Below are 22,071 nucleotides of genomic sequence, written 5' to 3' on the forward strand. Positions count from 1 at the left end.
TACATCTTGTCTGTGTGTCTGGGGTCTGCTTGCTTCTACTGTACAACTTTGCTGCCTGGCCGCCTGCCCGCCTCGTTGCGTGGCCGTGCCGTGCCGTGCTGCCTGCCACATTTACAACAGTCGTCATTGCCTCGCCCTGGATCACTCAATCTGCCCACATCCTTTACACCACCCTCCCTAGAACAACAGCGGCGCACGCTCGTCAAACGGCGTGTATGGAGGGGGCGGCTCGGTCCCCTTGATCTGTCTGCTCATGCGCGTCGCAGCGTTCATGACGACACGGTCGAACCGGTGCGCGGCGGGCGGCGGCCACGGGATAGGAAGGGCCTTGGACGGCCCCAGCGCTGTAAAGTAGCGCACAATGTTGAAGGCTGCAGCGTAGAGCGGGAACTGGGGGTGGTGGAGCTGTCAGCGCACGCACGCGCGCACGGCACGGCACGGCACAGCATGCATGCATGCTTGCATTACGACTCACCTCGCGCTCCAGAACCTCGAGCTTGCGCGCGATGACTGCCGTCTTGCGCCCGCGTGTAATCTTGTTGACGACGTAGGCCCGTATGACGGACACTGGGAATCTGGACCATGGCGTGAGCCACGACTCCAGCCAGTGACAGCCAGCTCAACTCACTCATGCAAAGGTGGGCCAGAGTAGACGCGCAAGCACACCCGCACATTGCTGGCCGAGCGCACAAACAGGCCGTCTTGGCTCTCGTCGCGCTTGACGGCGCTCGAGGCGCGGCGTAACCTTGGCCGGCGCGGGGTTGGGTGGGCAGTGACAAGCTCAAACCCCTCCGAGAGCCACTCGCCGCTGCCTGGCCGATCGGGGTGGTCTGGCAGCGGCCCGACCGACATGTCTGTGTTTGTTCGGAAGATCATGGCGGTGAGGGGGATGGTGCGCGGTGCATGGCCCTTCGCAGTTGTCTATAAGTGGTGCTGCTGGGGGTGATGGATGCGGAGTCAGCAGCAGCAGCAAATGCCAACGGCGACGGAGACCTCGTCGCCGCCCCCGCCTAGTCGCCCCGTTCGTCACGCGACAACCAGCGACGAGAAGCGATGATGACTGCAATGCATACCGCTGAGAGCCATCGTGACTTGGTGACTGCTGCTTCTACACACTCGTTACATGCACTATCCACGCTCGCTCGATCCACGCACGCTCACCACCACCACCACCGAATCACATGGGCGCAGACGTCGGCCGAGTCACACGCCCTGCCCCGCCCTTCGGCGTCGTCGTCGTCGTTGTCGTCGGTGGTGCCGCTGCTTCGCGCCTTCTCACAGGAAGGCAGTCGCAGGCCGGGGCCCAATTGACACTGGATGCTCGCGCTCGACAATATCGTCGGTTGTGTACGCCCGCTCTCCCTCGAGCGTTGGCGAGCGCGGAAAGTCAAACAGCCCGTCAAGTGACAGATCCGGGAGGCGCACGCTCAGCTGCGGAGGATAACTTCCGCCCACGGGCGTCGACACTGGCGTCGCCGTCGTCCCGCCCGGGAACGACAGCGACAGGGAGCGGAGCGACGGCGTGCCCATGCCGATGTTGATCGACATGCCGAACGTGTCCTCTTGTGTCGGCGTCGTCGCGGTGGTCGGGGTCGCGTCGACCGAGTGCGGCGTGGGGTAGAAGAGCATGTCGGCCGTGTGCGGGGTCGACGAGGCGGGGGACACGGCGTCGGGGGACGCCAACGACGACGGCGCTCTCCTGCGCGTCGTGACGACCGTGGGGCGGGTCGGCGGTGGCGGCGAAAGCGGCGCGGGTGGCGCGGACGGGGCGCGCGCAACGATGGGGTAGTACTCGCTCAGTGATGACCTCGGGGGGAGGTGGAGGCTCGAGAAGCCTGCGGGCCGGTTGGTGCCGCCCGCCGCGCCAGCCGCCTTGAGGGCCGAGAGGCTGCGCGTGCGGGGCCTGAGCGCGCCGAACAGTGCGGCGGCGACGGTGCTCCGGCGTGTAGGCGGGCGAATGGCCACCAGGTTCATGGTCACGCGGGCGGCGTCGACAATGTCCTGGTCGAGGTGGGCGAGGTCGGGCGGCCACGCGGGGCTGCTCTCGAGCGCCGCGCCGCCCCCGGCGGACCCCGTGCCGAGGTTGTTGAAGTAGCGCACGAGAACAAACGCGGTGGCGAACTGGGGCAGCTGGCCCTCGAGCCCCTCGAGCTTGTAGCTGATTTCGGCGGGCGTGCGGCCCTTGAGGAGCTTGTGCTCGACGTAGGAGCGGATGACGGTGACGGGGTATCTGGGGGCTCAGCACGCTGGTGGCTGGCTTGCAGGCTGCCGTACGCACCTCGACACCACCGGCCCGGGGTACAGCTGCAGCGTGGTGATTGCGTCTTTAGAGGTGCGGATGGCCTTGGACGGGAACGCGAGGGACGAGGACGACTCGAAGCGCATGGCTGTGATCGACGGCGCAGGCGGCTGCACCCACGAGCGGAACGACCGCACAGAGCGGGCTGACGGGCGGCGCGAGAGCAGCGGCGCCTGGGGCGGGCGTAGCTGGAGCTCCGATGCCCCGAACGGCGAGGGCGAGGGTGGCGCGAGGGATACGCTGGCTGTGAGGGATGAGAATCCTCCGACGGTGGATACGAGCATTGTGTTGGGGTGTTAGACGAGAAGAGTGAGCAAGACGGTGAGAAGCAAGCAGCAAGCAACGAGCGGCATCGCACGGCGGCGCACGCGCGGCGCGCGGTCCCCGCCGGCTCAGGCTGCTGATACAGCTACCCCGCGTGCGGTCTGCGCACTGACGCGGTGACCGTGCTGAACGTAGCTTCGCGCGCGGGGCTGGGTGATGCATTCTACAGTGTACAGCGCGGTGCGGTGCGGTGCGTGTCTAACAGCAATGTATGTGGTAGTGCCACATGCAACCTAGTGGTCGTCGAGACGGTGGAAGGCGCGCGGGCGCGGCGTCTGCGGCGGCGTCGCGAGCGGCTTGGGCGGCTGCAGCACCGGTGGCGCGGGGGTCAGCGTATCCGACGACGGCGAGGTTGATGGTGGCTTGGGCCCTGTTGCCGCTGTCGCTGTTGTTGTCGGGGCAGGCGCGGCGCGCACTCTGCTCGTGGCGCCGCCGCCGCCACCGCGCCGCCGATCGCCCCTGCCTCTTGCCTGGCCCGTAAACACTGCTCTCTCCTCGTGCGACTCAGCGCCGCGTCCGCCGCGTCCCCCCCACTCGACCACCCACCCCGCCCCCAGGCCCCCAGTCGGCTCCAGCCCCGCTGCTGTGGCTCATGTGCACATGTGTCGACAGGCGACTCGCCGCCGCGACGGCCGCCTCTGCCGCCGCCGAGTCGTCAAACACGGGGGGAAAGTCCATGTCAATGACGTGCGAGGGCCCCAGCCCTTTGAAGAACCTGACGGCGGCGAAGGACCGAGCGAACTGGGGCAGCTGGGTGTTAGTAGTTCGGACAAACTGTCGCCACCCACCTCCGCCTCGAGAATTTCAAGCTTGCGCGCAATGTCGCCTGGCTTGCGGCCGCGCACGAGCTTGTGGTCGACATACGAACGGATCACGGACACGGGGTATCTGGGAGGGGGTGTGAGCGGGTTGGTCGTCTCGGGGGGTAGGGGGGCCGACGCACTCGGCGAATACGGGCCCGCGGTACAGCTTGAGGCAGAGGGCTGCGTCGGACGCGGTGCGCACGACACGCGGAGCGAGCCGCGCCGCGAGCGGGTCCATGTCGTCCCGGCTCAGCCTGGGCGAGGGGGGCAGCGGGTCGGGGTCGGGGGGCGGGGCGATTGCGCGGCGGCGGCGCAGCGCCTGGGTTTTTGCCCATGCTGCCGAGAGCGTGTTGGTCGCGAGCGACGCGGTGGCCACGGCCAGTGCGGTGCCTGTGAACATGCCTGTCGCTGCGGTCGAGAGGTACTCCTAGTCGAAGAGGGCGAGGAGGGTGGCGAGCGGTGTCGGGAGGTTGAGGCGGTCGAGGATTGGCAGTGCGGCGAGCAGGATGCGCAGGGTCGAGATATGGGCGAGCTGCGTGAGGACGTGGGCCGACTCGAGTGACAGTGCCGCTGTTGGGCGTGCAGCCATGATGTGTAGAGAGAGACGAGCAAGGGGCGCGGCCGGGTTTGGAGGGAGCTGTTCACAAGAGTACAGCAGGGGCGGAGGCCGTGCTCCCCCGCATTGCATTGTGGGGGGCGAGTGAGAATGTGACAGCGGGAGGCAGGCGGACACAGATGCATATACACACACAAACACTACTACAACGCGGCATTGTACGAGTCGCGCAGGAGGGGCTCGGAGCGCCGTCGTCGCACGGCCAGAAACTCAGAGTAACGGAGCGCGTCGGCGGGCGAGTAGGCCGGCGGCGCGTCGACCTCCATTTCTACCTGGTACGCATAGTACTGGCGCGGCTGGGCGGGGGCAGCGAGCGCGACGGCCGTCGCCTGGGCCGATGCCGCCCATTCCTGGCCCCGCTCGCGCTGGTCCCAGCGGGGCGAGTCGTGGCGGAACGGAAAACCGCCGACGCGCGGCGTCGTGGGGCTCGCCGGTGCCGAGTGGGACGGCGTGGCGAGCGGCGTGCCCCACGGCGTGATGCCCGGCGTGAACGGCAGCGGGAGGGGGCGGAGGCGCGGCGAGTCGGGGATGGCGATAGGCAGCGGGGCTGACGGCCTGCGCGCGCGGCCGTTCGGTGGCGGGGTCGCGCTGCTGCCGGGGAAGAGGACGCTCGCGCGCTGCTGCTGTGGCAGCGCGAGGCGCTGGGGCGTCGGCGTCGCGAGCACCTCTGGCGCCTGGTGTTCCGCCCACGGGGGCTGCCGCGCGCCGGGGATGAGGTGCGCACTCTGGCTGCGCGTGTGTGCGAACGGGCGGGGCGGGGGGAAGAGGGTGTTGGTGGGGGCGAAGGTTTGTTGCACGGGGGACGGGCGCGCCGAGGGCGCCGGTGTGCGGTGGAAGCCGTGGTCTAGGCCTAGGAGGCGGGGCTTGAGCTCGAACGAGGCCGAGGACGTGCGGCTGCGCGGCGCGATGACGAGCGACGCGATCGACGAGGTGCGGCTGCGTGGCGGCGGCGGCGCGAAGGACGCGATCGAGGAGGTGCGGCTGCGGGGCAGCGGCGGGTGGAACGACGCTGCCGACGACGTGCGCGCGCGTTCGCGGTCGCGGTCGGTCGACCGCCGCGCCTCCTTGCGCTCGCTGCCTGGGAAGGTCATGATCCTAGCCACGTCGAGCAAGGGGTCCGCGTCGTCGAGCACCGGCGGCCATTCGGTGTCGAGCACGCCGCTCGGGCCCAGCCCGCGAAAATACCGCACTGTGTTGAACGCGCGCGCATACTCTGGCACCTGGGCGTGAGCCGCCGCCGCAAGGTTGTGAACTTACCTCCGCCTCGACATTGTCGAGCTTGAGGCTGATCTCGCCCGGCTTGCGCCCGCGCACAATCTTCTGGTCGACATAGGAGCGGATCACGCGGAGGGGGTACCTGGGTGCGCGTGAGCATGTGAGACGAGGTACAGGGGAAAAATGCAAGCTCGGAGTTGTCAACGGCGCTCGGACTCGCTCGCTCGACGCGATCGATCGAACTACTTGCCCGCCGCCAAACCACCACACTCACTCAGCATACCGCGGCCCGCGGTACATCTGCAGCGCGGTCACGGCGTCGGCGGCCGTCTTGGCCACGCGGTGGGTCCATGCGCGTGGGTCGTCGTACTCGCCTCCGTCGTCGAGGTCGGTGTTGAGCGGTGGGAGGGTGTTTGACGGGCCTGCAAAGTGTGGAAGTGGCTGTGGATGGGAGTGCGGCGTTGTGCTGCCGCCGAGGCCGAGCGCGCCGAGCATGTTGCTTGCCGCTGACCGAGATGACTGACGAGAGTAAAGGACGGCCGTAGAAGTGATTCGTTGGGGAGCCGAGCCGCGAGCCGTGAGCCGAGTAGCAAGCAAGCAGAAGGGGCTCGCTATGGCCTCTCGGGGGCGAGAACTAAACGAGCCGGGGGTCATGGCGGTGCCACACGCCACACTGGCTGGCGGCGGCGCACAGACGCGCGGTAGAGAACGGGCTCGAGGTCACCTCCCACCGGCAGGTCACGGAGCTCGAGGCGGAGCGGGACGGAGCCCCTTTGCCTCGCACTGGAGCGCAGCAGCCGCCGAACAATGGCCCGCTCGACCTCCATCATGGGGGTGACGGGGGTGACGCGAAACAAGACGCACCGCTTCCCCCTGCAGCAGCGGGGTCCCAAAGGCGGCGGGCGGACAATGGCGCTCGCCCCGCTCGACGAGCGTCCTTTGTTGGCCACCAGCAGGCAGCAGGTATAACCGCGCCGCGCTGAACGGTCTCGACACGGCTCTACTCACCTCGCTCGCTCACCGCTCACCACCCCCACCACCGCCACCACCACCTGCCCCACTCTGCCCCACCCAATGGGCTATGCGCTCTATACGACCAACTACCGCGTCCGCTCCAACCGCAGCTCGCACACCCGCCAGCCGTCGCTCACAGCAGCGAGCTACCGCCGCCGCCAGCGTGCCGACGAACAAAACATGAGAGGGTGGGGGTGGGCGGCTGCTGTCGCCGAGGCTTTCCGCAATAGCTACGCGGAGAGCGTGTACCCGTTCCTCGGGACCGACGAGCGCGCCCTCTTCGCCGTGAGCAGCGCGCGCGCTGGCGGCATGCTGGCGCCCACCAGTGCACGCGTGCCGACGTTCATCAAGACGCGCAAAGACGCCCTCCGCTGCCTGCGCGCGTTCACCGGCCCAAAGTTCCACGCGTGAGCCGGGCCGAACGGCAAATGCTAATCTTAGATACCCCGCGCTCGTGGTCCTCTCGTATGTGGACATCAAGATCCGTGCGGGCAAGAGCAAGGCGGGTGTGAGAGCCAAGCTGGAGCGGATTGAGCTCGAGGTGGGTGTCGGTGGGTGGGGAGGGGGTTGTGCGGAGTGGGGGGGAGAGGGGAAGGCAGGGGGTGGTCCTGCCAGCGGGCGGTTACAGGGCGAGCAGCGAGCAGGAGCGTGCAGCGCGCGCGTGCACAGTCGCTAACCCCCCACCCAGATCCCCGCCTACTGGCAGGTCTACGGCATGGTGCGCGACCTCCGCCGCCTCGGCCCAAGCAGCAAGCTCGACGTGCCCTGGCCGCCGCGGTACAACGAGCAGTCCGAGGCGGCGGGCGCCGCGCGCGAGTTCCACCCGCTTGATCGCCGCCAGCCGAGCATCAGGAGACGCGACTACATGTGGTGGGAGACGAGGGAGGGGTGGGAGATGATTTAGGCGGTGTGTGGTGTGGGGAGGAGGTGACGAGACGACACTGCGCTGGTCGCTGTTGCTAGTAATGACTTTGACGACGATCCTTCATGTCACTAGATGGTGGTTGAGACGCGCGGCGGTGTGCCAGTGTGGATGCGCACGACGGGGCGCGGGGCGTAGTGGGGAGGCGTGTCGATTCGCTACCCCTCGTCGACATCAACAAAGTTGCGCGTTCAACTCGTCGAGGTGCAACTCCAAAAGTAATGCATGGATACCACCCAAAAAGCAACCGCCTGTAGGTCCGACTGGGATTCGAACCCAGGTAGTTCGGAAGTTGAAATCCTTCAAAACCGAAAGTCGTAACCGGCTGGACCATCGGACCATTGGGCCATGCGCCCATCGGGCTATGGACGGCCGAAAATTTCGGGCGCAATGGGCATATAAACTCGCCGGGTGCCTGAGCGGCATACTGATCATCCACCCCGCCTTTCATATGTACGTCCATAGATGCCATATCACACTCTATGCAGATGGCTCTCTCGCTACTAGTCAAACGGCGCGAGGATCCCCCTCGCCCAGCGACTCATGTGCCGGCGCTCACTCGTCGCCTCCCACCGCTCGCGGTCCTGCGAGCTGTACGCGGGCGGCGGCGCAAGGTCGACGACCACATGCCGCTCCGGCGCGATGAGCGACGCGCTGCGCGCATGGGCCGGCGCCGACGCAAGCGGGAAGGTGATGGTCGCTGCGCGCCGGTGGTACCCGTGGCGCGGGGGTGCGGCCTCGATGCGCGGCTCTGGCGCTGGCGGCGGGGTGGTCGGCGACACGGGCGACTCGAGGGCGTCCGCTTCGTCCGGGGACGTGGAGGGCAGCGCGGCTTGGAGGGTCATGGTGGCGGTTGTGCGTCGGCCCAGGCTGCGCGAGCGGCGGCGCGTCGACACTGGCGGGTGCGGTGTCTCGTCGCGGCGCGGACTCCGCGGCGAGCCGGGCTGCTGCTCGTCGTCACCCGCGCCGACCCGCACGCCCAGGTGTAGTACCGGCGCAGCGGCGCTCACTGTCCTTGCCGAGTCGATCGCGCGCGTGTCCCCGAACGAAGGGATGCTGCCTGGCACTACGGGCGGCCAGGGCATCGGCAGGACGTGGCTTGGCCCAAAGCCGCGGAAGAAGCGCACCGTCGCGAACGCGCGCGCGTAGCGGGGGTGCTGGTGGCGGAGTCGGCGTCAGCGACCTCGGTGGATCCAACTGGGCGTGGCGTACGCACCCCCGCCTCAAGCGACTCCAACTTGCGCAGGATATCGCCCATCTTGCGCCCCTTGATGATCTTGTGGTCGACATAGGAGCGGATCACGGACACGGGGTATCTAGGCGTGTCAGCGTTCTACGCCGCGACCGCGACGCACTCACTCGGCGAATGGCTCCCCGGCATATAGCAACAAGCACACATTCACGTCCTGCGCCTTGCGCACCACAGCAGGGAGGTGGGGCACGACGCGCGGGTCGATGTCGTACTCGTATTCGCGCTGGTACTGCTGGGTAGCGCTCGCGTTGGCCGCCAAGCTGGAGATGGCGACCGCGACCGCCGCCCCCGCCGCCGCGGAGGTGATCGCCACCGTCGAGAGCATGATAGTGTGGTGGCAAGACCGAGGCCCATCTTGCACAGAAGGGTGAAAGATGCGGAGGGGGGCGGGCCGAGCGCCAGAGAGCGGCTTTGCGCCGGAGGGGGTGTGGCGGCCGCTCGTCGCTGCCACTTGCGCCGACACTACCTCGGCGACGGAGACGAACCCCGTCTCCGTGTCCGCCCCGAGGCCGTCGTGCCCGCAGAGTTTGTACCAGATCCCCGCTGGACAAGTCGAAAATAGCCACATTGTCGACGTCGGATGGGTGGCGACCAGTGTGGGGCCCCCACGCTGCGTCATTGTCGCGAGAAACCTGAACACCGCATTTTGATTGCTCTCTCCGACTTTTGAATTGATCTTTCGTTTACTTTCTCTTGATCTCTCTTACTCTCTAACTCTTTCTCTGTCTTGCTCGGAGGGCTGTGAGTTGCCTTCGGAACCAACAATCCGTCTCCGCCTGCCCCGACGTCCTTCCCACAACCCCACCACATCCCTTCTCGACACGCTAGCTCCCTTCGGCACCTCCGAGCACGGAAGACCCACGACATCGTTCCACTATCTAGACCCGACCACACCAACCTCCCCGCCCCATGGTCCTCATCGCTGCAATCCTCATCGGCGTGGCCGCAGGCTACGTCGCGCACAAGGCCGGCAAGGGCGACAATGAGAAGTACGGCGTCCAGCCGCCCAAGGGCCAGATGCGCTCCAAGGACGTCCCGCTGGTGCCGAGGCGCGCACAGGACGTCCAGCGCTGCTTGTCACAGTACAAGGGGCCCATACCTGCCGAGTGAGTAGGCTGTGTTGAACCAACCGCTGGGGTGTGTTGTTGCCCGCTGGCGGAGCAGACACCGGTGGTGGCGCGCCATGCACCGCTCTCTGCCAAGTACTCACACCCATTCCAGATACCCTACCCAGGTGCTCCGGATGTACGTCTCGTACAAGCTCGCAAACGGCGCGACTCCAGAGTATATCCCTACCAAGCTTGAGGCCCTTGAGCAAGCAGTAAGCAGCCAGCGTTGAGCCACGCTCACACACACAGCTGCCCAAATATGCCCCGTGTTTTGCGATCGTCCGCTTCGAGCTTGGCCTTGGCCCCTCGCGCGTGATCAAGATGGACTGGCCTCCAGCAGGTGCCCGTCCTCCGCCCCCTCTCTCATCTCTCCCCCCTCCACCATACCACGTCCGGGAGGCGAGCGACTCCAAGCGATCAATGGACAAGTACGACGAGCCAGTCAGGCGATCCGGCTTCGGAGGAGGGGCACCCGCGTACCAGCCCATGCCGACGCGCCGTCCCCCGGCGTCCGACGTTCTCACGGAGCGCGGGAGCTCAGACTACCAGACCAACCCGTTCTTGGACGAACGGCGCGACGAGTCGACATACAACTCGGCAGCGTCGTCGGGCTTCCTATCGCCTGTGGTGACCGGCGCACCGCCGCTCCCCGCGCGCAGGGGAACGGCGGGTACAGCCCCGGGGTCGCCTGGAGGGTACCGCCCCCCACCACCACTCCCGCCGCGCTCGCCAACGCTCCCCACCGAGCGTATGCCACAGGCTGGCGAGCCAGTGGACGCGCCCCCTCCATACTCTCGTAACGACGAGTTCAAGACCGAGACGCTCAACCTCCCCCGGCCTGACGGAGGCCGCGGGGGTGAGATTTAACAGAAACGACTAAGACTCGAACGGCCCTATGCCCCCTGTTCCAGATCCACTCTACACACGAACACCCACCATAGTACCATAGCATAATAGTTGTCAGAGCTAGATGTAGCCATCATGAGCATTGTGCTGTTGTTACTGTCGTCGCAGGTACATGTGCATGTGTCTGTCTGGGAGGCTTGGCCAGGCGTTGGTCGTGGCGTCGCGTGGCGTCAAAGAGCGGTGGTGTGTCTAGTCGAGATCGACCCCCGCGCCGCGGCAAATGCCGTTGTTGCACGCTATCAGGGTGGGTGGACAAGCGACGCGATGCATGCAACAGCCTTTGTTCTCTCTCTACATGTGCTGCTGCTCGACGACCGACACAACGACGGCGACGACGACGAGGCTGTAGTTGGTAGGTGTCGTTGCAGTGCGCGCTCGCCCAGGTCGCATTGCCATGTCGGCGCACTGGCCGCTCTCCTCGACAACGACAACGACCACCACCGCCGCCCTCGACACACAACGACGCACCAACCCCTCAACATCTCCTTCTTGTTCTTCTTCTTCTTCAGCAGCAGCAGAGGCAGCTTGGACGCCGCCGTCGCGCCCTTCTCATCATCACACTCCACACACCACCATCACTCGCCCTCGCCGCCGCCGGGTAGCATGATACCACACGGCGCCGCGGCAGCGCCAGCCCCTCCACGGCCGCCATCAGGCGAGAGGGCGGTGCGCACGCCGTTCACATCTCCACCGCCGCCCTCAGTGACCCAAGAGGGCAAACAACTACTAACCACAAGCTCGCTCAACTTTCGGCGCCGCATCCTCCGACAGTACTCGGTCGCCCCGCCGCCAGAATACTTTGACTCCGAGCGCCTCGTCTGGCTGCCCCACTTTGCGCGCGACCTCGCCGACCTGGTCCTCTGCCTCGAGGGGTACAGCGGACCGAGCGATGCGGCGTGAGTACCCGTCCCCGCAGGCAGGGGAAGCCCAGCTCACGCACGCAGGTACCTCGAGTCTGCGATAAGCAGCTACATTCAGTGGGCGGCGTTCGTCAAGAAGATCCAGGTCAACTCGTCCGAACTGGCCGAGGAGCTCGACTTTATCCGCCGCCTGGTATGTGGCACAGAGGCAGGGCGAGCTGACGCTAGTTTCCGCGGTTCACAAAGGCGGTCGTCGCCGTCGCGCGCGACCAGGACATCACCCTCCCGCCGCCAGTGCCAGAGACGATGGGGTCGCTGTTAAAGCTGCCAGAGCTCGAGGACGCCGTGGCGCTCCAGCTTCCCTGGCGCGGGGCGACGGCGACGCCCGCCAATAGTCCAAGGCTCGAGCCGCCGCCGCCGCCAACTCCGAGGACGCCGCGGACAGAGACGCCGCCCACGACGCCGGCCGAGTCGACCTTCTCGTCGCCCACGTCGCGCTCGTTCGAGCCCCCTCGCCCAGCTACGCCCCAGCAGCGCCAGGATCGCCCGTCAACCCCGCAGAGGCCGTACCACCCCCTGCCGCACCCGCCGATCACGACCAGCCCGCGTGCACTCCCTCCCCACCCCCCGCTCGCGGTGCCCGACAGCGACAGCCCCCGCTCGATCCCGCCACCGCTCAGCCCGAACCCCAATAGCCCGAAGCATAGCCACACGCCCAGCCCCCGGCCGGTGCAGCCTGCTCTCACACCAAGCCCCAGGCCACAGCCACCGGTCCTTGCGCCGAACCCAAGGCCACCTCAGCCGCCGGTGCCGACACCCAGCCCTCGGCCGCCGCAACAGCCGGTACAGGCGCCGAGCCCTAGGCCGCCCCAGCAAGCACCAGCACCAGCACCGGTGCCGAGCCCTTATCCATCCCAGAACGCAACCAGCCTCCGCCACAAGACGTCGCACAATGAACTTGCCCAGCAGCAGCTCCAGCTGTCATTCCCGATGCCAAGCACGAAGCAGCCCCAGCTGCAGCAGAAGTCGTCACAGCATTTCAGAGTCGCCGAGCTTGCACATCAGCTGGCACCGCCGGCCCAGTGCGCCGAAGACAGGCCACCCACACCGCCACCAAAAGGCAATCCGCGGTTCATGGCTGACAGCGAGCCACGGGCGTCCTTCTACGGCCAGCAACAGCAGCAGCACCCACCAATGACATACTACAATCCCGGAACCAACCCTGCCCAGCCATCCAACACGGCCAGCTCTTCCAACAACAGACAGAACAGGCCACAGCCAACCGTGGCGACCAACTCGAACCCGAACCAGTGGCAACAGGACCGGAGGCAGCAGCCATACCGCCCGTCCAAGCTCGTCATTCCGTCGCCCCTCGGCCCTCTTCATACCGAAAACCCCGATTGGAAGACCAGCTACGATTCCAACTGGGAGGGTCGTCTTGCGTCGGACAGCGGCTGGCCTAGGAACGTCCCACCCGGCGCTTCGAGCATCGTGCCAACGCCCGTCACGGCCCGCGCGCCTCTCGCACCCAACACCCCGGCACCCCGCCCAAGCTCCGACTATGAGACAGTGCGACTGCGTGCGAATGTCAACCCAGAGCTACTGGCTGACCGCCCTCTATCCCACCCCTCGAACTTACAGAGGCGAGGCGCGCAGCATCAAGGAGGAATCGTAGCTCGTCGTCCATCAACCAAACCGAAGCGCACTGTGTCAGTCCGGCGTGGCGGCAGTCGCCCGAGCCCGGCCAACGGGGCACCTGGCGCAGCCACGCCCCTCGCGACGTACCCTTCCCGTCACCCACAGCGGCGGGGGACAGCAGAGAGCACGAGTACCGAGTTTGCCACGCAGCTCGCGCGCGCAACGTACCCTGCTGCCGGTCAAGGGCGACAAGAGATCATGTCTGACGGCCCAGAGCAGGATTTCTCCGAGTTTGGCGCCCTGGGCGACCCGTATAGTCGCCAGCGGCAACCCCAGCAGCGTGAGTATGAGCCCCAGCCTCGCGGGCCACCATTCTACGAGAACGGGGCGACGAACAAACCCAACCCACCTCCGACTCGGCGGCGTGAGCCGTCGTGGGTGTCGATCGACTCTGAGGAGGAGCTACGGCCCCAGGTCCGCCCCGGGCCTGAATCCCCATACTCGCCCGTCCATCGCCCCGCACCGAACCATACGCCGTCGTCGCTCCCATGGGACAGGTCTAAGCGTCCCACCTCGGCGGCGTCGTGGGTGACGGTCGACTCGGTGGCCTCGGGCGGCGTGGCGAGCCGCTCTCCCCCGATTCCGGGCCGTGCCCCCGAGCCGTGGCGCGACCACACGCACACGTCGAGTCAGGACTGGATCCCCCAGCCCCAGCGTGCCCGTCCCATCTCGCGCCACTCGATGGACCAGGTCCCCACTGCTCAGGTGGCCGCCTCGGGCTCGGGCCGTAGAGAGTCCGAGCCCGCTGCCCTGCCGATCGGGTTCCGTCAGCAGCCACTGGTGCGCCGTGACGAGCCGAATGCAAGGCTCAGACGCGACCTGTCCATCGACAGCACCATCTCCCTCCCTCCCCCTCCGCCACCTTACGGAACATGACGACCCTTCACGAGCCATTTGTACTTTACCACATATGCACATATTCACTTGAGTCATGTAACACACTATACACACTATGGATACAGTCTACTACGCAAAGATGCTCGGCGGCCAGTTCATCTTCAACACGGGCGACGGGCCGAGGTAGTACACGTAGCGTACAATCGCAAACGCCTGCACGTAATCTGGGAGCTGGGGGGCGGTCAGCTTGCGACCAGAGCGCGCGACGTACCTGTTTCTCCAAGTACGTCAATCTCCTGCCCCATTCTTCCCAAGCGCCGCCTTCGCGGTGGGCGATCCACTGGAGATGCGTCGAGAACACGGTGGCCGGGAACCTTGGGTCAAACGTCAGCCACGCCTGATAGGCAACTCACTGGCTCTCAAACGGCCCCTCGTAGGCGTTCAGACAGTCGATCACGTCCTCTGGCGTCCGGAGCACGAGCGGCTCGCCCACGCGATACCGGTAGTCGGCGTCCTCGCGCACGGGGTAGCATGAGAAGAAGGTGTCCCGCTGGGTGGGGCGGAAGCGTGGCGGCCAGTCCATCTGCAGCACGGTCGACTTGGGGAGCGAGTGCACGTAGCGGACTATCATGAAGGCGTCGGCGTAGTCTGGGGCCTGGGCCGGTGAGCACTGAGCTGAGCGCAGGAGGTGTTGACAGCTCCGTACGCACCTGTGACTCCAACACGTCAAACTTCGCTGACAGGTCGCGCCACCGGGTGCCGTTTCGATGGATCTCATAGTCGGCGTAAGTGCGCAGCACCACCACTGGGTACCTAGGGGTCGGTCAGTTGGAGGCGGGGCGGAAATCAGACCCACTGGTCGTCTTTCATGCCGTTGAAGGCCTCCAAGCAGCGCAGCACGGCCTCGGGGGTCTGAAGCATTGGAGGAGGCTGCGACTCGAACAGCTTGTCGACAAAGCCGATGGGCGTGGTGACTCTGAAAAAGTTGTCCGAGGCGCGTACTTGCTCTTCTCCCGCTTGGCTGCCTGCTGTCGACCTTGAATGTGAAGAATATGGAGGCCAATCGAACGGGAGAACGGCCGACGCTGTAATGTAGCGTACGAAGCGCACTTGGGCAAACGCCGCTGCGTACTCTGGAAGCTGGCCCTGTTAGACCAACCACGGTCAGTGGCATCTCTTCCTCACCTGACGCTCCAGGACTTCAAGCATCCCGTTCCACTCGCTCCATGGGGCAAGGTTCCGGTGGATCTCGTACTCCAAGTACACGGCGATGACGGCGACAGGGTATCTGGTCCCTCAGTTCTGTGACATGGGGCATCTACCCACTGTACGTTGGAGCCCCTGTAAGTCTTGAGCAGCGCCACAACGTCCTCGGGGGTACGGATCACGGGCGGGTCCCCGTTCTGTGCCCAAGCTGGGGGGTTCACCCTATAGAACAGGTCGGGCTGGGTGGCGACGGGCACGGGGGCGGGATACGCGGCCGCGGCGGCCGCACGCACGGGGTCGGGCGACTGATGCGAGAGCGTGCTCGCGATCGACTGTGGGCGCGGGGCGGGCGACGACGAATAGTAGCGCGGCACAGGGACGGGCGGGGACTTTGGGCGCGGCGTCGTGCTTGCTGATGGGGCGGGGCGGCGGCCGACGTTTGGAAGGCGGTACACCCATCTGACGGCTGCAAAGCTCTGCGCGTATCGCGGCGGCGCCTGGGGGTTGTTACTAGGTGGCAGAGCGTGCGGCACCTACCCGCCCCTCCAAGGCATCCATGAGCTCGCCAATCTCCTGCTCGCTGGTCCCTTCGGCCCGCTTGTCGTCGACATAGTCTCGGATCACGCCGACCGGGTATCTGCGGGTGGTGGGTGTGTCAGGAGCGATCAGCTCTGCGCACATACTCGCTGAAATCTGCCCCGTGGTACGAGGTCAGCGTCCACAACACCTCGGCAAACCCCGGGTGATTGGGCGCTGGCGTGCCCGGCATGCGCGACATGGTTAGGTTGTGAGTGAGTGAGTAAGGGGTGAGAGAGACGACAGGTAGGTTGCGATGTCATCGTGGTCAGGTGTTGGGATGTGAGCGACCGTGCGCTTCGTGGCGAGTGGCCCGGGCGACGACGGTGGGATGTTGATACTGAGGCTAGGGGCGGTCGGGCGGGGGTCTCCATTGAGCTCTTCTACGTGGCTTGTGCATGAAGTCGATGTTGAAGAGTCACAATCGAGATGCAGGCGATGGTCCTATTTCACCACTCTTATGTCACTGTGATGTCAGTGCACGTGATGCATCACCACGTGCCATACACGCGACTCCCACGCCTGAATACTCCCGCCTCACCTCCACCACCCATCCCCGCCTTTCCAAAATCTTTCCACCACCCAGGGGCATCTTCGAGCTCACTTGGGATTGACGACACACAAACACATCACACCTACAACACAATGTCGTCGGCATTCAAGGCGACCCAGAAGATCCAGAAGGGCAAGAAGCGTGCCCGCGGCGACGAGGACGCCGAGGCGGCCGCCGGGCCGTCGACCGTCGTCGAGAAGAAGCGCAAGGACAAGGTCCTCATGCTGTCGTCGCGCGGCGTGACGCAGCGCATGAGGCATCTGCTGCTCGACCTCGAGACGCTGCTTCCGCACGTCAAGAAGGGTGAGTGGGATGGGGATGATGTGATCCCTTATGATGTGATCCCTTGACCTTCCCCCACTAAGACCCCCCCGCAGACTCCAAGCTCGACTCCAAGTCGTCGCTGCACCTCGTCAACGAGCTCGCCGACCTCCACTCGTGCAACAATGCGCTCTACTTTGAGGCGCGCCGCCACGAGGACCTGTACATGTGGGCGTCTCGCACGCCCAACGGACCGTCGGTCAAGTGCCACGTGCAGAACATCCACACCATGGACGAGCTCAAGATGACGGGCAACTGCTTGAAGGGGTCGCGTGGCCTGTGTGTGTTTGACGGCGAGTGGGACACCAAGGAGGAGTGGAAGCTGCTCAAGGAGATGTTCTCGCATGTGAGTTACTTGGGCGGGGAGGGGCAGGGAGAGGCCGGGGTGGAGGGTGGAGGGCAGGCGCTTGGTTGTGGACCAACGGATGGCAGTGGGAACCTGGGCTGGTATAGCCCGAGGGCAACTACCAAACCCCATGCACTCCCAGCTCCCAGTGCGCTTCCCACACCTATCCATCTCTTCTCTACCCCGTTGCCCGCCATTCAGCGTCAAACACCGCCATTGTGTCACCACTAACGCCCCGCCCAGATCTTCTCGGTTCCTCGCACGTCGCGCCGCCTGAAACCCTTCATCGACCACATCCTCGTCTTCTCCATCCTGGACAACAAGATCTGGTTCCGCAACTACCAGATCATCGAAAAGGACCCCCTGCACCCCTCTGGCCCGCCCCAGACGTCGCTCGTCGAGATTGGCCCCCGCTTCGTCCTCACCCCGATCCGCATCTTCGAGGGCTCGTTTGGCGGCCCCACCGTGTTCGCCAACCAGGAGTTTGTCTCGCCCGCCGCCACGCGCGCGAGCTACAAGCGCGAGGCGGGACAAAAGTACCGCGTGCGCAAGGCCGACGAGGAGGAGCGCGACGGCAGGAGGCAGCGTATCCTCGAGGACCTGCCCGAGGACGAGCTCGCGCGCGACAAGGTGTTTGCTTAGATGTGGGCGGGGATTGTTGTGGCTTCTTATGCATGTTATGGGTGTGTGGGTGCGGGTGTGGGCGTGGGCGTGGGCGTTGATGTGCTGTTGTGATTGTTGTTGGCAGCTGCTTGCTTGCATGTTGTCATTCTTGTTGCTGCCACTGCTGCGACATGCGGGCAACTTGCAGACTGCGTCGGCTTTTCCGGCCGCCGGGAGTGCAAGTCGACAACAAGGTAACCGGCGGGAGCCATTCAGCTCGACCTCCTCGTCACTTCTTGGCACTGCCCAACCACGCACAACGACAATGACAGACAAGTTCAACCGACGTCCATGTAAGCCTACGCCGACGTGTGCCCCCGCTGACAATCCGCAGTAACTCTGCACGAGCGGTTCTCGCTCACGCGACAGACGATCGGGCACCCGACAATCATCACGGCGGCGCTGTCGTACCCTTCGGCGACTGCTGCCCCGTCGCCAGCATACCTCCGGGAACGGATCACCACGCTCCAGGCGCATTTCCCGCTCCTGTACGCGCAGCTGCATGACGTCGAGACGCGCGCGCCGTACTTCCTCCCGCGCGACGCGCCGTGGCAGCCCGACGCGATCTTCGCCGAGGCGCCGCTGGCCGGGGACTCTGACGACGAGCTCGGCGCAGCGATCAACCAGGAACTGTACCGCTTCGAACGGGCCGACCTGTGGGCCGGCCCCCTGTGGTCTGTCCGGCTGCTGCACGCCGACTCGGGCGCCGCATACCTCGTCCTCTCGACCATGCACACCATCGTCGACGGGCGCGGGACGCAGCTCCTGCTGCTTGCGCTTGCTGGCCAGCCAGAGCAGCTGCCTACGGATAGCTGGAACGACTTTACGCGCGCCGACGACACGATCAACATCAAGCCGTCGCTTGGGTTCTTGCTTCCCGTGGCATGGCGCGAGCTCGTGTTCCCCAAGCTGCCTTGGATGGTGCAGTCGGTCCTCTCGTACACTCCCTTGCGGGGGACGAGCCCCGTCTGGCCGCTGGTCGAGGAGGCGGCCGACGCGCCCAAGAATCCGTCGCCGATCGACTGCCAGAGCGAGACCCGCTTCGTGTCTCTCGAGCCCGCGCTGCTCGACGCGCTGAAAGAAAGGGGCAAGGCCGAGGGCGTGTCCACGCTGCACCCGCTGCTCGAGGCGGCCGTCTTCGCAGCCATGTGGGCCGTCCTCGCGCCCACAGACGCGACCGAGACCTTCTGGGTCGAGGTGTCGACGCCGCGGAGTGAACGCAGCGAGGCGCTAGGCCACGCCTACTGCATGGGCAACTATGTGTCCTCGCAGCCGTTCACGTCTGGCCTCAAGCCGCAAGACAAGTACTGGGACCTTGCGCGCGCGGTGAGCGCGTTCAACAAGTCGGAGAGCGGCATCGCGTCGGGCCGCATGCAGATGGGGCTCCTGCTGCACGTGCCCGACCCCGAGCCGGCGCCGACGGCCGAGCACCCCGAGCGCAAAATCACGGGCTGGGAGACGTTCTTCACGACCAAGGCGCGCGGCGCGAACCCGTACACGTCGAGCGCGTGCCTCTCCAACCTGGGCTTCACGAAGCTGCCCCCCGGCGCCGAGAGCGTCGCGTGGGCCCAGACGGCCGACGCGCTCAGCTCGGCACTGAGCATGAGCGCTATTGGGAGTGCGGGCGGCCTGCGCATCGCGACGTCGTGGAAGGCCGGCGCGATCGTAGAGGAGAAGACGCTCCTCAGGCTACATGAGGTCTTTGAGGGCGTCCTCCGCCGCGTCGTCGACGCCGGCACTGAAGCGCTCACTCTGCAGCAGGCGACTGCGGCAAAGTAGTGCGTAAGCGGCGCACATGGATGTCATTTGCATACTTCGTTCTAGTGCATGCATACGACGAGTGCTTGATGGCTTGCCCCGAATCTATAGATCGGAAAGGGCCGCTCGCTCGCAGCAGCCACCAACAGGCGCAGCCACCAAGCCTGCGTGATCGACCCCGCCCTGGCTCCCTGCAGTCGAGCCGCGGGGGCTGCTGCCTGCCTAGGCTCGGCGTTCATGACGGGAACCTTTTAGGCCACACGCCTCCTTTGACTCGGGCTAATGCTTTAGACACTGCTCTGCAAGCTAGCAGCTTCTCACGGCGGCCACTGACGTCGTTTTAGCCTCGCGGCAAGCAGAGTAGATTCAGCCTGGCACGCTGATGAAACCGAAGAACACAGGTTGGGCCACGTTTACTCACCTGTTACTGCCCAGCGAGTATGCCTCCCGCGGCCCTTACGTTACATTGCTGCCTAACACCTTGAACCGTCCCGTTTCAACGACCGTGGAACTGCGGGCTATCAAAGTAAGTACGACTGCGCGGCGCGGCGGCGGCGCGGCACGGTACAGGTCCCAGGCCTGGTACACCTGGTCCGCCTGGACCTCGACAACGTCCCGTCCGTCGGACCGTGGGTGGTGCCTCGGCCAACAGAGAGAGTGTAAACTCTGTGCCGTGCCAGCATGCCGCGCCGCGCTCTACTAGAAGATGCATGCACAAACTCGGATCTGAGCATCACGCTCTTGCCATCGCACCCCACTCACACTACTACAATGGCCTGGTCGCCGCCGAAACGGTCACGGCTCTATGTGGCGCTCGGCCTCGTCGTGTGGAGCGCGCTGGTGATGCTCACCCTTGGCCAGCTGCAATGGAGCTGGCGCGGCGCTGGCCCCGTCCCCCTCGACGTGTATCTCAACGACCACCTTCACGAGGAGGTCAAGCCGCCAGTCAAGACGGGCGGCTCGACTATCCACCCGCCCAGCACCGGCCGTGTGCTCGTCACCGGTGGCGGCGGCATGATCGGTGAGAAAGGGCGGGGTGCTAGGTTAGGCCAAAGCTAACGAGTCGTAGGAAAAGCCGTCGTGTCCCACCTCCTCGGCTCCAAGACGCCAGTCACGATCCTCGACCTCATGGTCAACGAGGACGAGCTCGCAGTGCTCAGGGGCGCGCACGAAGACTTTGTCGTGGTCAAGGGCGACATGCGCGACCCCGTCACGCTGCAGAAGGCGCTCACTGACGACGTGGTGGGCATCATCAACCTCGCCGGCGTGACGCGCACGCACTGGTGCGCCGAGAACTTCCCCGACTGCCACGACGTGAATGTCAAGGCGGTCGACAAGGTGCTCACGCGGTTCGGCGAGCACGGCGGCGGATGGTTTATCCAGGCGTCCGAGGTGGGTCGGGTGGCGAGGGAACTGAGCTGACCTGTCAGGACGAGTCGGAGAGGGATGGTGGCGACGACACCAAGGGCCGCACTTCGGCTTACGGCGACATGGCGCAGAAGGCCGAGCAGGTGCTCGAGAAGCACGTCGGGGACAGCTCCAAGCTCACGGCGGTCGCGCTCCGCCTCGCCACGGTGTACGGCTCGATCCACGACCACCACACCCGGCTGGTCCCAAGCATTCTCACCAATGCGCTCGCGCACCGCCCTGTCCAGGTCGCGGGCGACCCGCTCGTCGACCTGGTGCACATCAACGACGTGGTCGACGCTTTCGGCCTCGTCGTCGACCGCCTCGAGCGCGCGCGCCACGCCAAGAAGAAGAAGACGGGCATGGCCGTCTTCTCGGTCCACTCCAACAGCTCGGTCACGTCCAAGACCATCTTTGGCAAGGTCGTCACCCTCACCAAGTCGGCGTCGCCGCTGCAGATCATCCCCAGGAACGACAAGTACCTCGACCGCTACGTCTCGCAGACGCCGGCGTCCAAACTCGGCGGGTGGAGGCCCAAGGTGCCTCTCGACCTCGGGCTGCGCAAGCTCACCAAGGCGTACCTTGAAGAAACGGCCGCCTACCTCGACCGCAAGGTCGAGAAGGAGTGCACCGAGCATACGGCATACACCATGGCCGACGTGCTCTCGCTCGACGGGTGCTCGGGCTCGCTTGCGGCCGACGTCAACGGCGAGATTCGGTACGCCAACATCCACGAGGGTCAGGAGAAAGACGGCAAGTGGCCCGAGCTCGACATGGCGTGGCGCGACACCGACATGCCGACGGATTGGACGTTTGAGATCAAGCCCAAGGGCGACGGCGCGAGCCTCAAGCTGCGTGGCAAGCCGCGCCGCTCCAAGGCCGACAAGGTCAAGGGACGCGACGGGTCGCTTGGCCCCAAGGACCAGGTCGTGTTCCAGCAGGCCAACGATGCCGAGTTTGAGATCACGGCCGTCGACCCCAAGACGGGCTTCTTGACGGTCAAGGCGAACGGGCAGCCGCTGCTGCCGACGCACGTCGACGACGACTGGGGCTGGAACGAGATCCAGGAGGTCAAGGTCGAGAGCTCGCGCTTCCGCATCACGCCGTACTGCTGCGCGGGGCGGAGCACGGCGTGGCCGTTCTACGCTTACGACCCGCTCGCGAGCGTGATCCTCGACGAGCGCGCCCACGGGCACCACAAGCACAAGTTTGACGTGTCGCAGCCGAGCGTGCTGTGTGACCGGCTCGCCAAGGCGCAAAAGGTGACGAGCGACCGGCTGGCCAAGCTCAGCGACACGGACGACAGCGAGATTGGCATCGCGCCCATGCCGGACCGCCCGAGCGTGCAGTGGAGCATGCGCGACAAGGCCATCTGCGCCAACCTGT

The 22,071-nt window shown here is 65.7% G+C and overlaps 10 protein-coding genes and 1 non-coding gene across 11 annotated transcripts; 5 read left to right on the forward strand and 6 right to left on the reverse strand.

The window, feature by feature from the left end:
- Positions 1-102: 102 nt before the first annotated feature.
- LOC62_05G007513 (uncharacterized protein) lies at positions 103-852 on the reverse strand (the record flags this gene model as incomplete). The annotated part of the gene is made up of 3 exons (XM_062774039.1): positions 103-390; positions 476-575; positions 629-852. The coding sequence occupies 3 exons, from the start codon at positions 850-852 to the stop codon at positions 178-180; spliced, it is 537 nt and encodes a 178-aa protein (XP_062630023.1). The 3' UTR covers positions 103-177.
- Positions 853-1,275: 423 nt separating this feature from the next.
- Positions 1,276-2,583, reverse strand: LOC62_05G007514 (uncharacterized protein; the record flags this gene model as incomplete). Its single annotated transcript, XM_062774040.1, has 2 exons — positions 1,276-2,230; positions 2,279-2,583. 2 exons carry the CDS (start codon positions 2,581-2,583, stop codon positions 1,276-1,278), a joined length of 1,260 nt encoding a protein of 419 aa, XP_062630024.1.
- A 273-nt stretch (positions 2,584-2,856) lies between these two features.
- On the reverse strand, positions 2,857-3,826 carry LOC62_05G007515 (uncharacterized protein; the record flags this gene model as incomplete). Its single annotated transcript, XM_062774041.1, has 4 exons — positions 2,857-3,093; positions 3,170-3,364; positions 3,412-3,511; positions 3,567-3,826. The coding sequence occupies 4 exons, from the start codon at positions 3,824-3,826 to the stop codon at positions 2,857-2,859; spliced, it is 792 nt and encodes a 263-aa protein (XP_062630025.1).
- Positions 3,827-3,853: 27 nt separating this feature from the next.
- On the reverse strand, positions 3,854-5,752 carry LOC62_05G007516 (uncharacterized protein; the record flags this gene model as incomplete). The annotated part of the gene is made up of 4 exons (XM_062774042.1): positions 3,854-4,063; positions 4,243-5,262; positions 5,300-5,399; positions 5,532-5,752. 4 exons carry the CDS (start codon positions 5,750-5,752, stop codon positions 3,854-3,856), a joined length of 1,551 nt encoding a protein of 516 aa, XP_062630026.1.
- A 579-nt stretch (positions 5,753-6,331) lies between these two features.
- Positions 6,332-7,175, forward strand: LOC62_05G007517 (uncharacterized protein; the record flags this gene model as incomplete). Its single annotated transcript, XM_062774043.1, has 3 exons — positions 6,332-6,678; positions 6,713-6,812; positions 6,960-7,175. The coding sequence occupies 3 exons, from the start codon at positions 6,332-6,334 to the stop codon at positions 7,173-7,175; spliced, it is 663 nt and encodes a 220-aa protein (XP_062630027.1).
- A 272-nt stretch (positions 7,176-7,447) lies between these two features.
- Positions 7,448-7,533, reverse strand: LOC62_05G007518. The gene is given in 2 exon segments: positions 7,448-7,483; positions 7,496-7,533. It is a non-coding gene; the product is annotated as a tRNA-Gln (tRNA).
- A 1,588-nt stretch (positions 7,534-9,121) lies between these two features.
- On the forward strand, positions 9,122-10,542 carry LOC62_05G007519 (uncharacterized protein). The gene is made up of 3 exons (XM_062774044.1): positions 9,122-9,551; positions 9,667-9,766; positions 9,804-10,542. The coding sequence occupies exons 1-3, from the start codon at positions 9,355-9,357 to the stop codon at positions 10,419-10,421; spliced, it is 915 nt and encodes a 304-aa protein (XP_062630028.1). The 5' UTR covers positions 9,122-9,354; the 3' UTR covers positions 10,422-10,542.
- Positions 10,543-11,063: 521 nt separating this feature from the next.
- LOC62_05G007520 (uncharacterized protein) lies at positions 11,064-13,894 on the forward strand (the record flags this gene model as incomplete). The annotated part of the gene is made up of 4 exons (XM_062774045.1): positions 11,064-11,356; positions 11,405-11,513; positions 11,549-12,889; positions 13,022-13,894. 4 exons carry the CDS (start codon positions 11,064-11,066, stop codon positions 13,892-13,894), a joined length of 2,616 nt encoding a protein of 871 aa, XP_062630029.1.
- Positions 13,895-14,264: 370 nt separating this feature from the next.
- On the reverse strand, positions 14,265-15,839 carry LOC62_05G007521 (uncharacterized protein; the record flags this gene model as incomplete). Its single annotated transcript, XM_062774046.1, has 6 exons — positions 14,265-14,510; positions 14,566-14,668; positions 14,712-14,831; positions 15,182-15,558; positions 15,599-15,698; positions 15,745-15,839. The coding sequence occupies 6 exons, from the start codon at positions 15,837-15,839 to the stop codon at positions 14,265-14,267; spliced, it is 1,041 nt and encodes a 346-aa protein (XP_062630030.1).
- A 408-nt stretch (positions 15,840-16,247) lies between these two features.
- Positions 16,248-17,576, forward strand: brx1 (Ribosome biogenesis protein brx1). The gene is made up of 3 exons (XM_062774047.1): positions 16,248-16,493; positions 16,568-16,857; positions 17,101-17,576. Exons 1-3 carry the CDS (start codon positions 16,283-16,285, stop codon positions 17,497-17,499), a joined length of 900 nt encoding a protein of 299 aa, XP_062630031.1. The 5' UTR covers positions 16,248-16,282; the 3' UTR covers positions 17,500-17,576.
- Positions 17,577-17,763: 187 nt separating this feature from the next.
- Positions 17,764-19,344, forward strand: LOC62_05G007523 (uncharacterized protein). The gene is made up of 2 exons (XM_062774048.1): positions 17,764-17,813; positions 17,855-19,344. Exons 1-2 carry the CDS (start codon positions 17,786-17,788, stop codon positions 19,297-19,299), a joined length of 1,473 nt encoding a protein of 490 aa, XP_062630032.1. The 5' UTR covers positions 17,764-17,785; the 3' UTR covers positions 19,300-19,344.
- The last annotated feature ends 2,727 nt before the right edge of the window (positions 19,345-22,071 follow it).

Source organism: Vanrija pseudolonga, chromosome 5, assembly GCF_020906515.1.
Source record: "Vanrija pseudolonga chromosome 5, complete sequence".
Classification (NCBI taxonomy): domain Eukaryota; kingdom Fungi; phylum Basidiomycota; class Tremellomycetes; order Trichosporonales; family Trichosporonaceae; genus Vanrija; species Vanrija pseudolonga.